General features: G+C 50.7%; 1 protein-coding gene across 2 annotated transcripts in view; it reads left to right on the top strand.

Moving 5' to 3' along the window:
• Nucleotides 1-19,119, top strand: part of SNX8 (sorting nexin 8) — a 39,095-nt gene that overhangs the window by 5,088 nt on the left and 14,888 nt on the right. The window contains exons 1-2 of one of the 2 annotated variants that reach the window (XM_049699978.1): nt 7,005-10,727; nt 17,990-18,180. In XM_049699978.1, the coding sequence (XP_049555935.1) occupies nt 10,604-10,727; nt 17,990-18,180 (315 nt within the window). In that variant the 5' untranslated portion in view covers nt 7,005-10,603. Of the gene's footprint in view, nt 1-7,004; nt 10,728-17,989; nt 18,181-19,119 lie in introns of those variants that run through there. The other variant, XM_004268978.4, reaches the window with a different exon arrangement.

A 19,119-nucleotide genomic window follows, 5' to 3' on the forward strand; every position in this document is an offset into this window, starting at 1 on the left:
AGCGTTAGTCTACGCCACTAAGAAGTTTCCACAATTCTCTATTTGATGTCTGTGTAGTAATGAATCCAGGAATGTACGTTTGTGCTTTTAAAGTGCTAACGTTGTAAAACTTGATCCTTTACGTTGGATCAATATTAAAAAATGTCCTGATGTTTGCACTTGGTAAACAAAGTTTCTCTCCTGCTAAACTAGTTCCCCAGCCTAGAGGTGACCGCTGCTGTCAGCTGTGCGTGTTGAATCAGTTTTGGTAAGCTCAGTTGTTAGGCTTTGAGAGCTAGGGAGACGTCCTTAGGTGATCTCTGCCATGTCCTGTTAAGTGACCTTTTGCGAATACAAGTACCGAGTCCCAGCACCCTCCACTGAGGATGTTGAAAGAAGCCAGAGGAAATACATACCACGAGACTCCTCTTATATTAAGTTCAAAGCCATGCGGAATTAGACTCTGCTGTGTGGGTTAGAATTAGACCCTGCTTACGCAGGTGATGAAAGTATAAATGAAGAGCAGGTGAAATGGCGTGAAAATGGGGCTGTGGTCGCCTCCGATAGGAGAAAGGAGGGTCTGCGAGGTACAGGTCATGGGGGCTTCCAAGATCCCAGCCATCTTTTAATTTTTGACCTGGATAGTGGTTCCACATGTGTTTGATACATAGTTTTGTTAAACTGTCCATAGACATTTTATACGTGTGTGTGTGTGTGTGTGTGTGTGTGTGTGTGTGTGTGTGTGTGTGTCTGTTTCACAGTAGAAAGTGTTGGGGGGAAACCCAGTGTGTCCCAGATCCTGAGACATTAAGTGGACTTGCTAACGACACAGTTTGACAAGCAAAGGTGGGTGCTGGGGACCTCGTTTTAAAACAGTTTTGTGGGAGTGTTGGTCTCCCTTAGTTTTCACTCTCGAGTTAGTATTGGAGGTGTATTTATAATGAAATGCATGTTTTGTCGAATTGACATCCACTCCTAATCTCCCTGGCTCCGCTGTGTCCGATGTCTGTGTCTGGGTATTATGGGCGCGGGCCCGGCCCGCTGGCGAGTCCAGGTGTTCCAGTGGCCCCTGGGACCAGCAGGAAGGAGGACCGAGACCCCAGGGCCGCTGGCATCTGTGTGGCAGCGGGAGGGATGTCTGGGAAAGTCACCTGCTGTTGAAAGTATGCAACTCTGGCAGAGGCCATCTGCTGAGACAGAGAGTCAGGTGATACTCCTGACTTAGTACAGTTAATTATCTTCAGAACAGTAATTTCACCTCCCAGCTCCGGAGAAGTTCCAGTCCAGGCTGGGGGTGCAGGGATTTTCCAAGAACTGGCCACTCACTGCTGGGGTTTCGCACGAAAGGGAGATTTGAAATTGCGTTATCAGCTCTTCAGGACCGAGGACGGTCTGTACGTGGGCGGGTCTTTATCTCGTGATGGCTTCTGCACACTGAGCGTCCTTCTTAGGACGGACGGTGACGTAGGGAGTCTGGTGGGAGTTTCTGCAAGAGGCTATAGTTTGCCTCTGCCCCGTGGAAGGGGCCTGTTTCCCCGAGAGGGTCTCTGCTGGGCGCACAGAGTACCCCATCCTCTGCCCCCTTGCTGGGAGGGAGTTGTTTTGGGCCTTTGCAGAGCAGTAGCGTTGTGTGGTAGCTGTGATGACTAAGCCTTTCAGAGCACCTGCTGTGTGCCAGAGGCCCTTCCTCGTGCCTGACGTGTAAAGCAACTTCATCCTCTCAGTAATGCTAGGAGGCGAGGCGTCGCCCCACCCCTCCTTACAGATGGGGAAACCGAGGCACGCAGAGGCCGTAAGTTGCCCGGCACCTACAGCTAGTGGATGGCGGAGCTGGAGCGCCGTCCGGCGCGGCTCCGGCCCCCGGTGGGAGGGCTGCCCCGCGGACCCCTTTCAGGACCCCGCCTGGAGGCTTCGCTCCTGACTGCTGTAGCCAGTGCCTCCCGGACGGAGACCCTTCTGTCGTCAGGGGGTTCTTCCGAGGGGAGAGGTGGCTTCGTGAGCCTGTGCTCGCAAAGGGCACCCGAGACCCTCGTGAGGCGTCGCGCTCTCTCTTCAGAAAGGGAGCGTCAGCACCGGGCAGCAGTGAGGGTGCGAGCTCGGGCCTCAGCCCTGCACCCCGTCTGCTGAGCGTCCCCAAGATCAGTGCCGGGAGCGGGGCGTCGGCCGGGGGCTCGTCTCCAGCTGGCTTGGCGTGAAAGCTCTCAAGGAACAGATCGCGTCGCGTGTGTTGCGACCCACGGGCCGAGTTCCCCCACCTGTTTGAGATGCTCAGATCCCCCTGGTTCACCGGTTTCCGAGTTCTGGGCAGACAGGCACTGCATGAGAGTCCAGTCTTCATTGCCTGGAAACTAGGTCTCCACCATTTAGTGCAGAGGTTTGATTGTGGGGGGAAAACTGACTAACTAATTTTCTTTCTGTGACATTTTTCACGGTTCCTAATTTGTTCATGCCAGTTTCCGAGGCCTTCCGTGTTCTGGTTGATTAATTGCATTCCTGGTCCTTTACCCCGCAGGCAGCTGGAAGGCAGGGGCCTTTTTTTAAAAAAAATTTAATTTTATTTATTTATTTTTTATACAGCAGGTTCTTATTAGCTATCTATTTGATGCATATTAGTGTATATATGTCAATCCCAATCTCCCAGTTCGTCCCACCCCCTGCTCCCTCCCCAGGCAGGGGCCTTGTCTCACTCCTTGTGACCCCTTCTGTGGATCAGTAAGTATCTGTTTAAATGGATTTAATCGTATGTCCCTTGGCTTGTACTGTCGGTGATCGCTTGGAATTTTATTAAAGGGACTGAGTGAGGCTGCGAACGCAGGTCCTCCATTTAGCCTCCGCCGGGATCGAGACACACTGAGTCTGCCAGATACTTTGGAGCGTGTTCACTTTCAGACGGAACCATCCAGGCCTGGGAGGAGGGTTTTTAAAAAAAGAAAACCAAAGCCAGATTGCATTTAGTTCAACAGAGATGAGTGTTCTTTGTGGAACTTTGAACTTCTACTTTGTGAGTTATTCCAAGATCTCCCGAGTTAGCTAAAGCAGTATTCTCTTTAAACTCTGGAAAAAGTCCCTGGGCCTCCCCACATAAAAACATTCCAGAAAGGAGAGACCTAAGAGGCTTTTCGAGGGAGAGACTCAATGAACCCTTTCAGAAGCAGGTTTGATGAGATTCACGGAGAAGCAGGGCTCCCGTGGCTGCCCTGCGGGTTCCTTTTGCTCCAAGTTGAGTCAGAGGAAATCATCTGATAGGTGACTCCTTTCGGGACTGGGCTTCAGTCTCGTGACGTCCTGAGGAAACAAACCAGTGATTTCCCCCTCTCTTTGTGCCTTGGCCCCTCGACTCTCTCTCGGGAAGGAATAGCCACTTTCGGCCGGAGAAGCCCCATCTGTGTGAACGTGAGTGGTTCACGTCCCTGGAGGTCCCAGGGGCAGTTGGCGCTCTGGGGATTCCCAGCAGAGTTTAGGGAGTCACATGTCAGGGGACCCAGTGCTTGAGGGAGCCACGTCCCCTGGCCAGCAGTTCGTTCGCTGTGTGGTTTCATCTGGGCACAGGTCCTGTAAAAACCAGCCGCATGCTAGATGCCTTCACGTATAAACATGTATTTAACGTGCTTGTAGCCAGCCGGTAACGTAGACGGTGTTGTCCTCGTTTTAGAGAGGAGAAAACTGAGGGCGGAGAGGTGGGCGGCTCGTTCACAGCAGGGTTTGCGCTGAGACCCTCTGACCCCTGGCCCGGGTGTGGGGTGTGCCTGCCCCTGCGCCTCTCCTCGTTGTGGGCCTCGAATGAGGCCCTGTGAGTTAAGGAGGCAACAGGGATCTGGTGTCATCGGGTAACCTGGTGCAAGTTCAGGCCCCACGTGTCACCTGGCTGACTCTGCCCAGGCAGGCGGGCCATGCTGCCGGCTGGGCCTCCAGTTTTCACGTCTGTGAAATGGGGTCACAGTACCTACTGAGACTGTTTGTAGGACTCAAGAGGTGTTATATAAGCACCCGGAAGGTTCAGACACTGGTCGTGGCCCTTGCTGTAGTGGTGGTCGATACGGCACACAGCCGTCCAGGTGACCGTCTTCTTCCCTGCCTTTGAATTCATGGGAAGGGGTAGAAGAGGGGAGAAAGCACTTTATTCAGGGGAACCGGACTGGTTTCTTAGCTCTCAGTGGCTGCTTCCACTTCGACTGACTTGCAGCTTCAGGCCACCCCACGGAGGTCCACAGGGTCCTGAGTGTGGCCACTTGAAGTTTCTGTGGCAACATCACCAGCTCAAATTTTCTTACCTGTGCCTGAAACCCAACCAAAGGATGTCACAGGTGGATGGTATTTTCCCTTCTTAGCAGACACCTTCTTTAAGATTGCGAGCTGTGTTCCAGGCACAGTGCTGGGGTGGGAGGATACTTAGTTTGTATTCACAAGAGCTAGAGAGAAGAAGAGAAGGAATTCATAAAGCGTTTTTGAAAGCTTTATTGAGATACAACTTTCACCCATTTCAAGGGTACAGTTCAGTGATTTTCAGTGTATTCCAGGAGTTCCGCAGCCTTCGCCACAATTGATTGTACAGCACTGTCATCATCCCGTACCTGTTAGTAGTCACTCTCCATACCCCCAATCCCCTCTTCCCCCAGCCTAGACCACCACTGCTCTTTCTGTCTCTGTAGATTTGCCTGTTCTGGAAATTTCATATAAATAGAACCATATAATTTGTGGTCCTTTGTGACTGACTGTTTCACTCAGCACAGCGTTTTCAAGGTTCATCTAGGTTGTAGCGTGGGTCAGTACTTCATTCCTTTTTATGGCTGAAGAATATTTCGTTGTATGGATAATTCACATTTTACTTATCCATTCATCAGTCCACGGATATTTGGGCTGTTTCCATGTTTTGGCTGTTATGACTAATGCTGACGTGAACATTCATATACAAGTCTCTGTGTGGGCATAGGGTTTCATTTTTCGTGGGTGTACACCTAGGGATGGAACCATTGGGTCACATGGTAACCCATGTTTAACCTTTTGAGGAACTGCCGGACTGTTTTGCAGCAACCTTTGAGGGTTCCGACTTCTCCACATCCTCACCAACACTTGTTATTGCCTTTTTGATTATATCCATCCCAGTGGGTGGAACCTCATGTGGTTGGTCATCTTTTCATGTGCTTGTTGGCCTTTTGTACATCTCCTTTGGAGAAATGTCTATCCAAATCCTTTGTCAATCTTTAAAATTAGGTAATTTGTCTTTTTTTTTTTTTTTTTTTTTTGCGGTACGCGGGCCTCTCACTGTCGTGGCCTCTCCCGTTCCGGGGCACAGGCTCCGGACGCGCAGGCTCAGCGGCCATGGCTCACGGGCCCAGCCACTCCGCGGCCTGTGGGATCTTCCTGGACCAGGGCACGAACCCGCGTCCCCTGCATCGGCAGGCGGACTCTCAACCACTGCGCCACCAGGGAAGCCCGGTAATTTGTCTTTTTAAAAAACTTGAGTTATAAGAATTCTTTATGTATTTTAGACCCAAGTCCCCTATCAGATACATGGTTTACAGATGATTTCTCCATTTCTGTGGGTTGTCTTTTTACTTTCTTCATGGTATTTTTACAGCACACCAGTTTTTAATTTTGACGAAGTTCAGTTCATCTATTTTGTTCTTCAGTTGATGCTTTTGGTGTCGTACCTAAGAAGGCTTTGCCTAACCCAAGGTCATAAAGATTTACTCCTATATTTTCTGCTGAGAGTTTTGTAGTTCTAGCTCTTACACTTAGGGCTGTGGTCCAATTGGAATGAGTTGTTGTGTATGGTGTGAGGAAGGGGTCTGGTGTCATTCTGTGGCATTTGGAAACCCGGTTGTCCATCATAAAGAACTCTTGGGGTGCACGTGCTGTGTGCCACCCCTGTGCTAGGCAGTAGTAGGGAATCAAAGCGTCCTGGAGGGGGTTATGTGGTGTGTGGGAGAAACCCGGGAACGCGATGGGTTAGGAAAGCTCAGCTGTAGGGCGTCCAGGCCAGTCACGAGGGCAGGAAGGGGGCAGCGACTGCAGCCGGGGCTCGGGGGACACTTCACTGCTGAAGGGGTGTCTGAACTGAGCTTCGGAGGCCGGACGGGATTCAGTCTGGGAATTCTCAGCTGATGAGTACCAGAGGGCTTGGAGGGACCTTAAGAGAGAGTTTATATCTTGCTTCAAGGTAAAAACACTTAAACCTTCTCAGGAAGGTGAAACACCTGCGTCTCTTGCTGTGTAGGTTGGTTACCCTCAAGGCACGTTACAGCTTTCTGTAATCAGGGGTTTTGCCTTCTATTCTTTGGGGGGATAAAAGGATATAACTGTAACCTGGCAGAGAGGCCGTGGGGGGGGGCATGGGAGGATGTCACCACCAGCTTGAGGGTGTCACTGCTCCAGGGCTCCGCGTGGCCGTGCGTGTTAACAGCTGTCCTGTGTGAGCAGCTCTTCCTTCTTGCTGCCGCTCACCGAGGCGTGGTTCCTGTCACCGGTGAGGCCTGAGTGCGACTTGCGTGGGTGGGGCGGGCATGGGGCTGTCACCCTGCCTAGGAGAACACAGTAGGCCTTCTTGCTGCTGTGAATTGGAGTCCTTCTTTCCATCCACAAATGCTCCTTGAGCGCTCACTGTGTGCCGGGCACTGTTGTTGATCGCTGGGATACTAACTGAACCATATAAACAGAAAGGCCTGCCCTCGAGGGGCTGATGTTCTCGTAGCGGGAGGTGGACGGTACTCGGCACACGCAGCGAGTCGTCGACGCATGGGGGCAGCTGGGGCGCAGGGCCGTTGTCCCTGAGGAAATGGCACTGAGAGTGAGTTTTGCACCAGGATTCGAAGGAGGTGGCCTGGTGGATTTCTGGGAGGAGAACCCTGGCAGAAGGGACGACAGGTGAAGGTGCCCGGGCCAGCAGCAGCGCGCTGCGTTCACGGGGCGGCCGGGCAGCTGGTGTGGCTGGAGAGAGGGGAGCAGGCGGGTGGGGGGTTTGCTGGCCGAGAAATGTGAAGGGGCGTTTTGGGGGGGGCGGTGGTGGAGCTGGGGAAACCCCGCGTTCGGAGCTATTCTTAGCGGTTGCCATTCTGATCCTCAGTTAGGAAACTTTAGTTTTTTTTGTAATGCTGCCAGGAAACACGCACAGATCACTGAGGTGACTGCAGTAACTCCAAGGGGGTTTTCTGAAGAGAGTGCTGGTGAGGTAGTGTGGTTCACGTGGGGAGATAAAAGCCTTTTGGGAAGCGTCTGTGAGCAGGAAAAAAGTGTGGAATTCTTTAGGAGTGGATTCTAAGGATAGAATAAAAAGTAGGGCAAACTATTTTGTGAACAGTGATATTCTTCATGCTGTTTTTAAGAGCAGAAGCAGTTAGGAGAACGGCTAAGTGATTTTAGTTTCGTATCTAAGTCATTATTCAGTCTTTACAGGTAATAGTCTTAATACCTTCGAAAATACGGAGCAGTGTTGTGAAAGGAGAGAACTCAAGGTAAAAATGGCAGATGAATTGCGACTGTATTCAAGAGTCAAGGGCCCAGAAGGGCGAGGAAAACCGGACGGAAAGAGTGAGTGTCGGCCAGCACGGGAGGCGGCTGGAACCCCTGCTGCTGGGAGTGTAAACTGGCTCAGTTACTTGGAAAACTGGAATTATTTACTGAGCTGCACATACGAAACCCCAGGATCCAGTAATTTCACTCTCAGGAATGTACCGAACAGAAATGCGTACATGTGTCCACCAACGTGCCGCTGCTGGCGTGTTCGTAGCAGCAGCGTGTGAAGCTGCCCAGATGCCGCGTGGCCGCAGAATGAGTAAGAGGCCCCGGCTGATCACACCGCGGGATCCACAGCAAGAAAGTGGACCGTCTGTACCCCGTGAGCCACGCGGACGGGTTGTACACACCAGGAGTGGAGGAAGTCAGAAACAGAGGGACTCAGGGCTTGAGCCCACGTGTATGGTGTCAGTAAAGAATCAGGCAGAGGTAACCTGTGGCTTTGGAAGTCTCTCCCCTGGGGAGAAGGGAGCGTGAGGGGTACCTTCCTTTATCCAGGTGCTGTTACCCTGATGTGTATATTCATTGAGCTGAACGGTTTTGAGATGTTCGCGTCTCTGTGAGCACAGCACGCTCTGTTTCAATATAAAAGGGTTTTAAGAGCCAGTGGGAAAAGAAAGGAATGGTATGTTTATTGTACATAATGGAACACAGTGTTTGCATGGACTTCCTGGACACTTATGTAGAGAAAGTGCACAGACCGGCCTGGAAGTCGTACCCATCAACTCTAGGGTAGCGGTTACTGTGGAAGAGGAAGAAGGGGGTCGGGAGGATGGTGTGCGTCTGTAACATTTTGTTCATTAAAAACTCTTTTCAGCAAAAAATAGGGCACAATGTCCTCTTCAGTGAAATCTTGGTGGATACATGGGTTCTGATATTTCCTGTATTTTCATGTATGTTTGAAGTATTTCACAACAAAAATACATGTATTTAAAAGGATAGGATTGAAGTGAAACAGTTTTCCTAGTGATTATCTGACTGGCTAGGAATTTAGGAGGTTTTTGCTTTTACAGAAAAGTTGAAGGAAACGTGGTCATGGAAGCTTGGAAACACGCTTGGTGTTTGAAAATTGTGTCATATCACAGCCCTATACACGTGGAGGATAGAGCACGCAATGAACACGGATGTATATAGATTGCTGGGTTGGAGAGATTTTATTTCAAGATGGTTTTTTTTTAATGGATTTTTAAAAATTTATTTATTTATGGCTGCGTTGGATCTTTGTTGCTGCACGCAGGCTTCAGTAGTTGTGGCTCGTGGGCTCAGTAGTTGTGGCTCACGGGCTCTAGAGCGCAGGCTTAGTAGTTGTGGCACATGGGCTTATTAGTTGCTCCGCGGCATGTGGGATCTTCCCGGACCAGGGCTTGAACCCGTGTCCCCTGCATTGGCAGGCGGATTCTTAAACACTCCGCCACCAGGGAAGTCCCCTTATTTCAAGATATTGTAACGTTACCTAAAATAGGTTATTAAAAGAAAAGTAAACCTTAAAGTTGATGAAATTGAGGCCATGCACAGTTTGTTCAGTTGAGCTCCTGAGTTAGGGACAATCGAAAGCTGGTTGGTGACGGATCGCTTTTTAGGGCGAGCTGACCACAGGTGGGGCAGCTCTGCTTCCTGGCGTCTGGGGGGCGTTCCTGACATTCCCTGGCCATGGAGCTGCTGAAAGCTCATTTCTGAGGCCATGGCCACGATAAGGATGAGGAAACTTCTGCTTCCATTTCCTGAGAACAGTTGTTAACTGCAGAATAACAGTGTAGCTTAGCGAAGTTTTCAGAGGTTGAAACAGTTTCATGAGCCTGAGAAGGAATATTCAGGTTGAAAATGGTGTCTGCTGCCCCCGTTTCATGTTATTTCGGTGAAAAGGTTGTCGTCTGGAATGTCGTTGGTTCCGCATCTGACGAGTGCAGAAAGTACGGTGGCAGCATTTGTGCACCTCTGCGTTTTGTTAGATGAGGGACACGGGTCTGGGTGAGGCCCTGAATTCCTCCCCTCTGGTCGCCCTGTGACACTGGTTCTCGCACTGTGGCCCCTGGATCAGCAGCAGCATCTGGGAGCTTGTTACAAATTCAGATTCTTAGGCCCCGCCCTAGACTCTGGGACTGGGGCCCAGCAATCTGTGTTTTTTTAAGTGTAAAATATACATAATGTAAAATTTTAACCATTTTTAGGCGTACAGTTCTGTGGCATTAAGTACATTCATATTGTTGTGCCTCCGTTGATACTATCCATCTCTAGAACTTACTCATCTTGCAAGATGGAAACTCTGCCCCATTGAACACTCCCTCTCCATCCTCCTGTCCCGCAGCTCCAGGTCCCCACCATCTGCTTTTTCTGTGAATTTGCTCTAGGGAACCTCACGTGAGTGGAATCATACATTGTCTTTTATTTTATTTTTTTTTTGCGGTACGCGGGCCTCTCACTGCTGTGGCCTCTCCCGTTGCGGAGCACAGGCTCCGGACGCGCAGGCTCAGCGGCCATGGCTCACGGGTCCAGCCGCTCCGCGGCACGTGGGATCCTCCCGGACCGGGGCACGAACCCGCGTCCCCTGCCTCGGCAGGCGGACTCTCAACCACTGCGCCACCAGGGAAGCCCCTTCATTGTCTTTTTGTGTCCGGCTTATTTCACTGGACATGATGTCCTCAAGGTCCATCCACGATGTGGCATGTGTCAGTACTTCCTTCTTTTTTAAGGCTGAATAGTGTTCCATTGTGTGGATGGACCGCATTTTGTGGATGCATTCATCTGTCAGTGGACGCTTGGGTAGTTCCACCTTTTGACTACTGTGAATAATACTGCATTGAACGTGACTGTGCAAATATGTCTTCTAGTTCCTGCTTTCAGTTCTTTTGGGTACAGACCCAGAAGTGGAATTGCTGTCTCCTATGGGGATTCTATATTTAATTTTTTGAGGAACTGCTGCACTGTTTTCCACAGTGGCTGCACCAACTTTTAAGGTCCTACCAGCCACACAAAAGAATTCCAATCCCTCCACGCCCTTGCCAACACTTTTCTTTCTTTTTTTTTTTTTTGTGGTACGCGGGCCTCTCACTGCCGTGGCCTCTCCTGCTGCGGAGCACAGGCTCCAGACGTGCAGGCCCAGCGGCCATGGCTCATGGGCCCAGCCGCTCCGCGGCATGTGGGATCTTCCTGGACCGGGGCACGAACCCGTGTCCCCTGCATCGGCAGGCGGACTCTCAACCACCGTGCCACCAGGGAAGCCCCCTCTTCTTCTTTTGGTAAGAGCTGTCTTAACCTCCAGCGTGCGGCGAGCCCGCAGGTGATCCTGAGGCGTGCTCAGTCTGGAGACTTCAGCTCCTGTGGCTGTGCAGTGTCTCGCTGGTCCCTGCCCTGCCCGCGTGCTGGTGAACCAGCAGGCGAGGATGGCAGTGGTGGTGGAACCCTGAGCGCGGAGTCCATCAGAGGACATGTTCGTATGCACCTGCCACTAAACGAAGAAAATAGGGGCCTTCCGCACTGGCTGCCTTTGGGGCCACGTGACCTCTCATGGCTCGAAAGGCACTTCACACTGAGGGGTGCTCTGCCAGCAGGGAGGACCCCAGGGCTGCCTGGGCTGGGCGGGGTTAGGAGGTTCTCCTAGTGCTTAGAGCAGCACCCCACTTGGGCCGGCAGGGATCGTGTGGGGCAGCCGGGCTGGCCTTGGCCCCCGTGGGTGGCGCCCTGTGTTCACTGTGCGGGGTCTCCCAGTCTGGACTTCCGTGTTGGTCAGCATTTGCTGAGCTTTGCTTAGATAAAGCAAGGGTGTATGCGAGACAGAGTGGTTTATTCAGCAAATCCTGTTTGTTTCCCAAAGCTTTGTTTGGGAGTAAGGGCCCCAGATGTTAGCTGCTAACAGAACACGTGGGGTTAGACGTCTTGGGATGCATCCCAGTGGCAGCATTACTGCCTAAAGGTTCTGACGGAAGTGTGTTGGGAAGGATAGTTGGTCTGCGTGTGTGTTTGAAGTTTCATTGCTTTGATTTGTGGATAACCGACTTGGAGAATCCCAGAATCTCAGAGCTGAATGGGTGTCAGATACTCTAGCTGGCTGTTTCCCTTTCCATGCTGTGTGACTTGGGGTCACACAGTGCGCTGGTGGCTGGCCTGGGAGTGATGCAGCTCCTTGTCACTGTCACCCTGGAGCCGGCGGAGCGAGATATCCAGAGAGGAGGGGAGTGCGAGGCTCGGCCACACTGACCGGGAGGCCCTGGCCCGTGGGCCAGCCCAGAGCCAAGGGCCCGACACCTGCTGTCGTGGGGGAGCACGTGCTACGTTTTACTCAGCAGACGTAGAGACTCTCTTGGGATTGGAACACATGAGGTCTGGGCTGGAGCCAAGGGTTGCCGAATGTGTCGGGGAGCTGGTTATCTGAGCTCTGCTGTCTCGTTCTGTGCCCACAAGGGCCATCCGTGTGGGCCGGCGTTAGCCCGATTCTCAGCCTGCGGGTCTGAGCGCTGCTTCCCGGCCCAGTGTCAGGACAGTGGGTGGCTTTTCAAGGCCAGGGCTTCCGACTCCAGGGGACCCCATGGTAGAGTAGTTTGGAGGGGGGAAGTTTGGAGGGAACACCCTTGGAGAGGCCTGTTGGAAAGCTCAGAGGCTGTCACTCGCCAGCCACACTGCTGGGGACGTCGGAGGCTGGATTTCCGCCCATGTCCGTCTAAGGTCAGAGCCAGCCTTTGCCCACCACCGTTCATCAGGGGCCTGGCTGGCCTCTCTCGTCCGAGCTGTTTCATCTCTGAGGGGCTGGCTTGGGGTACGGTGCCTCTTCCAGGCCCTGGTCTCTTGGGGCTGCTTAAACTGGCGTAGGAGGCTCCATTTGATAAGAGTCTTAAAGTCCTGCCGGTGACCTTGACATAACACCCTTGGTAAACCAGAATCTCCTCCCTGCGTTCCTGCCCTTTCATCAGCGTGTGGTCCATCACATGACAGTGCGGCCTGTCTGAAATGGCCTTTTTCCCTTCTTTTTTGCTCTTCAATTTTTTTTTTCTTTGAAAATATGGGTGTCTTAGTTTAGTAAATTGATGTTTGGGATGGTGGCTTTCTTGTGATTGAAACTTCTGCAAAGGGGTTGTTCTCAAGGTGGTTGAGAGTAATGTCTTTGGTTTAAAATGTGTCTTTTGAATTGTCTTTGAAATCCTCCGGCGATCAGAGTTCACATTTCTCAGAAGCATGTGATCATTGGGTAATTATTACTGAGCTTACATTCTGTCTTGGGACATTATTTTAATCATCAGGAAAATCATAAAGTTTTCTCTATTGAGCATGTATGAGTTTTTATCTTACATAAAAATGTTAATAGAGACTCCGGTGCTCTCCCAGTGATCTTTCCCCCATTAATTGAAGTCTTCCTCCGTTCTTCTGTTACAGCTTTCTTCTACATTAAGTAAGTATTTTCTAGTGTTCCATTTACGTTCCCACATAGTTTTGGCTATTATACTTTTTGGGGGTTATTTTCTAGGTGATTGCCGTGGGAGTTACAGCTCCCATATTTATAACCGTCTAGCGAGTCATTTCTCTTCTGTTGCTTTCAGGGTTTTCTCATTGTACGGTTTGAACAGTTTCATTATGATGCGTCCAAGTGTGGATCTCTTCAGTTTATCCTAGTTGGGATCTTTTGAGTTCTTGGGTTATTTACATCACACTTGGCCGTTACTTATTCAAGCGTGCTCTCTCAACCTTTCTCCTTTGGGGATTTTTGTTACGATTATGCTGGTCTGCTTGGCGTGTCCCACACGCCTCTGAGGAGCGGTTCGTTTTTCTGCATCCTTTTTCCTTTCTGTCCATCAGACTGGGAAAAACAATCTCAATTGGCCCAACCTCAGGTTTGCTGGTTCTTCTTTCTGCTCGCTCGGATCTGCTGTTGTGACTCTGGTGAATTTTTCAGCTATTGAACTTTTCAGCTCCAGAATTTTTATCTGTTTCTTTTTTTATAATTTCTGTCTGTTTATTGATATTCCCTGTGAGTGAGGTGTTGTTCTCATACTTTCCCTTAGTTCTTTACAGATGGTTCCCTTTAGTCCTTTGAACGTATTTCAAATAGCGGATTTAAGGTCCTTAATAGGTTCAGTACCTAGGCTTTTTCAAGGACAGTTTCTGTTGTGTGTGCCCCCCCCCCCCCTTTGGTACTACCTTCTTGTTTCTTTGCATGTCTTAGAGACTTTTGTTGAAGACTGGACCATTTAAATAATGTAGCTGGTACTTCCCTGGTGGCGCAGTGGTTGAGAATCCGCCTGCCAATGCAGGGGACACGGGTTCAAACCCTGGTCCAGGAAGATCCCACGTGCAGCGGAGCAACTAAGCCCGTGCGCCACAACTACTGAGTCCGCGTGCCACAACTACTGAAGCCCGCGTGCCTAGAGCCCGTGCTCCACAATAAGAGAAGCCACCACAATGAGAAGCCTGCCCACTGCAGCAAAGTGTAGCCCTAGCTCGCTGTAACTAGAGAAAGCCCTCATGCAGCAACGAAGACCCAATGCAGCCCAAAGATAAATGTTAAAAAAAAAATAATGTAGCATCTCAGGAAATCAGCTTTCCCTCCAAGGTGTTGTTGCTCTTTGTTGTAGCTTGTTTGTTTAACAACCTTTCTGGACTAATTCTGTAAAGTTTATAGTGTGAGTTTCCTGGGGCTGCTGTAAGAAAGCACCACAGAGTGGGTGGCTTAAAACAACAGAAATGTCTTGTCCCATAGTTGTGGAGGCCAGAAGTTTGAAGTCAAGGTGCCAGCAGGGTCATGCTCCCGCTGGAGCCTGTCGGGGTGGATTCTTCCCGCCTCTTCCAGCTCCTGGCGGTGGCCAGCCATCCTGGGCGTTCCTGGGTCTGCAGGTGCAGCTCCTCAGCCTCTGCCGTCCTGTGGCCTCCTGTCTGTGTGTCCATGTGTCTGTGTCTTCATGGGGTCTCTTCCTCTTATAAAAACTCCGGTCATATTGGATGAAGGCCCACCCCACTCCACTCTGACCTCATTTTGACTTAACTAATTATTGCGTCAATAAATGTACCCTGGATTGCCACAAACCTTTAGTCACTTCCCAGTGTTCTGAAAAAGCTGATTTCTGACGATTTTGCTAGTGTCCTCGTTGCTTTTGTGGAGGAGAGGATTTTTGGCGGTCCTTACTCTGCCTTTCTTATTGATGTCGCCTACCTTTTATACTTAAAGAGTTTATAGAGATATCATTTACGTGCCAGGCGGTTTACTCATTTGAAGCATGTAATACAGTGGTCTTTAGTATATTTACAGTTGCGCAACCATCGCCGTAGTCGATTTTAGAACATTTTATCGCGCCTCTTCACCAGTCACTCCCACCTCCCCCCATCCCCTCCGTGCCCTGCACCCCCCCACCCTCGCCCCAGCCGCATGCAAGCACTAAGCTACTGTCTGCTTCTGTAGGTTGGCCCCTTCTGGGTGTTTCAGGTAGATGGAATCATCCCATATGTGGTCTTTTATGACTGGCGGCTTTTCATTTGCTATCACGTTTTCAAGGTTCATCCATGGTGTAGCATGAATGTGTCCATGCTGAATAATATTCCATTGTGTGCACAGACCGCTTTTATTTATCCACTCATCAATTGATGGACATCTGGGTTTTTCCTCTTTGGCTCTTATGAATCATGCTGCCGTGGACGTTTGTATACAGGTCTTTGTGTGGACACACACGTTCATTCCTCCTGAGTGTATACCTAGGAGTGGAGCTGCTGGGTCATAGAGTAACTCTATTTCTAACATTCTGAGGAACTGCTAGACCGTTTCTGAAGGCAGCTGCACCATTTGCACACCTGCCAGCATATGTGAGGGTTTTCCACATCCTCACCAGCGCACGATGTAATCTTTTTGTTGTTGTTTTTTTAATTGGAGTCAACATAGGGCATCATCTTAGTGTGGCTGTGATTTGCATTTCCATGACGGTTAGTGACGCCGAGCATTTTTTTCTGTACTTCCTGGCCATTTGTACATCTTTGGAGAAATGTCTATGTAAACCCTTTGCCCATTTTTAAATTGGATTATTTGTCTGTGTTTTTACTGAGTTGTAAGTTCTTTGTATATTCCAGATATAAGTCCTTTATCAGATGTATGATTTGCACATATTTTCTCTGATAAAAATATTCTCCCCCATTACCTTTTTAGCTTTATGGTTTCCTGTTTTTCCACATATTCTGTGCTCTAGTTAAGATTTCGCTTTTCCCCAGAGGTGCTGTATTTCCCTCCTGGAAATACAATAAATAACAGTAAATAGTCACTCAGCAAACATTCCTTGAGCCCCCGTCGTGTGCCAGGCTCCCCTCGCCGGGACATACCTGAGAACAGAGCTGAGCGGATCCCTGCCCTTCCGGAGTTTGCGCCCTGGGGCTGTGTCCTGAGTCTCAGGGCGCTCTTAGGGTTATCGTGGGCTGATTCCCACTCTCCCCAGAGTTTGGATATTTATAGATTGTGCCTGGCAATGGTGGACACAGCTGTTTTCTGTGTGGATGAATTAATGAGCTCAGGGACCCTGTCTTATTCATCACCGTGTTCCCTGGAGCTGGTACTTAAGAAACGCTTGTTGGCTCCTTGAGGATTTCCGTGGTCCCCAAGGAGACTGGGTAAACACAGCTTTAAGGCCCCTTTCCATGTAAAAATATTTTTACATGGAAAGGGGCTGGGCTCTTGGGATGACTTCGGAGAACAGGTACATTCTAGAGCTGTGGTCTCCACACATTTTTAGTCATTAAGGTATTGGGGACTGCCAGTTGGGGACACCCCCCATATACACACTTCATATACAGACACTTATGTACACGCACTCATACATGTGTGCACACATGTACACATACACACTTAAGCATAGACACACACCTCATATTCAAACTCATACACACGTACACACTCACGTATGTATGCACTCGAACACACACCCACATGCAACACCTGTACGCACACTTACACACATGTACACAATTTATACATATGCATGTTTTAGTAATTTGTATGCATGTACTACACTCTACTCTTATGTACATTATAAATTAAAAAGGAAGAGATAGAAAATACAAGTGCAATGAAAAAATTCAAAAAAATAAAATACAAGTAGAGCTGCTAATACCTTCTTCCTGCACTTGGTGGATCATTGCGACCCTGGGACATATGCCCTCACTTGAGAGCAGCCTGCCTTAGAGCACATGACATTTAGTGGTTTTATTTATTTATTTATTTATTTATTTTTGGCTGCGTTGGGTCTTCGTTGCTGTGTGTGGGCTTTCTCTAGTTGCGGCGAGCCGGGGCTACTCTTCGTTGTGGAGCGCAGGGCTCTAGGCATGTGGGCTTCAGTAGTTGTGGCACGTGGGCTCAGTAGTTGTGGCTCACGGGCTCTAGAGCTCAGGCTAAGTAGTTGTGGTGCACGGGCTTAGTTGCTCCGTGGCATGTGGGATCTTCCAGACCAGGGCTCGAACCCTTGTCCCCTGCACTGGCAGGCGGATTCTTAACCACTGCGCCACCAGGGAAGCCCGACATTTAGTTTTTGTATGGAGTTTTGAGGCCCTTGGGGGTTCCCAGATACAAGCTAAGCCCTTGTTTATTTTCTTTTAATCTTTAAGGTCAGTTCAAGGCAGCTATATGTTAAATCCTAAAATGCTGAGTGATTTCACAGATGGAAAAATCTGGTCATTCATTCTGTATTAGAATGTAAACCAGAATCTTGCACTGAAGAATTACTTTAAGAAGTAAATCATAAAAAGTGATACAATGACGTTGTAGAAAATTGAGAAGGTGGAGAAATGTGATCTACCCTTTGTTCTATGTTTATAGCAGTGTTACTTGGAATGAGACCTTTTCCCCCCAAGGGATACCTTAACCTTCTTTTTTTAACTGAAAAGAACCTCTTTTTCTTTAAAGTTCTAAACTCTTCTCTGTACTAAAAACCAAACTGACCTTTTAACAGGGTTTCTGTGTTTGTTGGCAGGCTGTTAGATATAAAATCTCTGAGTTGTCTTTCCCTGTCCTGTGAACGATACGTGGGTGACTTCTTGTGTCTAAGGAGCTGAAGTTGTAGGGCTTAATGCTTTGATCTGTGGGAGCAGGAGCTCTAGCTCAAGCGAGCATGCAGGTTCTCACACATCACAATGATTGTGGTGGCAGGAACGCGGTGTGCTCTGCCTCTGGAAGTGCCGGCGCGTGTAGGAGACCGGATGGCCCATCCCTCTGTTTTAACCGTTCTCTTGACTCTGGAGAAAAGGAGCACTCCATTTTTGCAGATAACTTGTAAAATTTCACTTCTTCTTCTCTGCCCAAGTTGAAAACTAGACTTGCCCGGTCCTGGACATGTGGGCGTGTTTGCTGATTCATGGCGTGGCGGTTTATGAGAGAGGAGGACGTGGCCCTGAGTGGACCCCCAGCCTGAATGAATGAGCGTCACCGGGGCCAGGATGGGGTTTGGCTGGGTGACGTGGCCGGAGTCCACGTGCTGAGCCAGCAGGCGGCGTCTGCGGGGCGGCCTCCCTGTCTGAGCAGCTGCGCTCACCTTGTCTCCTGCAGACTCACCAGTGCCCCAGGTCAGCGAGCCGAAGGCCCCGGACTCCAGTCGGATGCAGATGCCGCCGGGGAACCCACTGCTGTTGTCGCTCACGCTGCAGGAGCTGCTGGCCAGGGACGCCGTGCAGGTGGAGCTCATCCCCGAGAAGAAGGGCCTCTTCCTCAAGCACGTGGAGTATGAGGTTTCCAGCCAGGTACCTGCGGCATGCAGTGGGGGGCGGAGGTGGTGGGAGGGGGAGGGCCGCCGGGAAGACCCACAGTGGCGGGCAGGTCCCCCAGCGTGCTTGCCTCTGCGGCCGCCCCCCAGCGGCCCTGCCCGCCCTCGCCGCCGGAGCTCTGGGATCCTGCCTCTCAACACGCTCGGTCGGGCTCTGGAGCGCGAGCCCCGGACGGGCCAGCCTAGGGCGGTCTCGCAGTGCTGGGATGTCCGCGGGGGTGAGAGTGTGGACCCCACAGAATGTGGGCTCCACACCCCGAGTCAGGTGTGTGTGGCTCATCCCCCAAATGGCGCTGCTGTCTCTGTTAGGGGCACCCCTGAAACCAGAGTTCATTGGTGCCAGACGCCTGGCCCTGGGGCTGGCTGGGCACGTGGAACCCTGTGGCATCTGCAGCGTTTACCTTTTTGTCCATTCGCCTGTTATCTCGGTTCAGTTAGGATACGTTTTGATGGGAGCTTTTATTCTTTATCCTGGGGATTAAGTCATCGGCGAGCTAAGAGCACCCGTGCGTGTGTGGCGGGGGGGCAGATTCGCAGGGTCAGTGCTGCCCCCGCCACGGAGAGCTGCCCGGGTCACAGGCTCAGGCAGCAGCGCTGCTGGGCTTGGGCTGGGAAAGCATCACGACCGTCATCGCAGGGAGAAAGGCGCGTGTTCAGAACCCGGGACGTTCCCCGTCGCGGACGCCGTTTGCCGTGTTCCGTGAGAATCGAGAATCACTGCATTTTTGTTTCGTTGTGTTTTAAAGCCAGGATGACAGAAATCTGGGAGTAAACGTCGCTCTGACGCTGGTCGGTGCCGCTGCCAAGGGGGAGGGCAGAGGGCAGGGAGGGAAGGAGGCCCTCGCGTGTTCCGGGGACAGCGTGGCCGTCTGGCATTGCCGCGGTCCGGCCTCCTCGGCCGCGGTGAGAAAGGAGG

Source organism: Orcinus orca, chromosome 16 (assembly GCF_937001465.1).
Source record: "Orcinus orca chromosome 16, mOrcOrc1.1, whole genome shotgun sequence".
In the NCBI taxonomy this organism is placed as follows: domain Eukaryota; kingdom Metazoa; phylum Chordata; class Mammalia; order Artiodactyla; family Delphinidae; genus Orcinus; species Orcinus orca.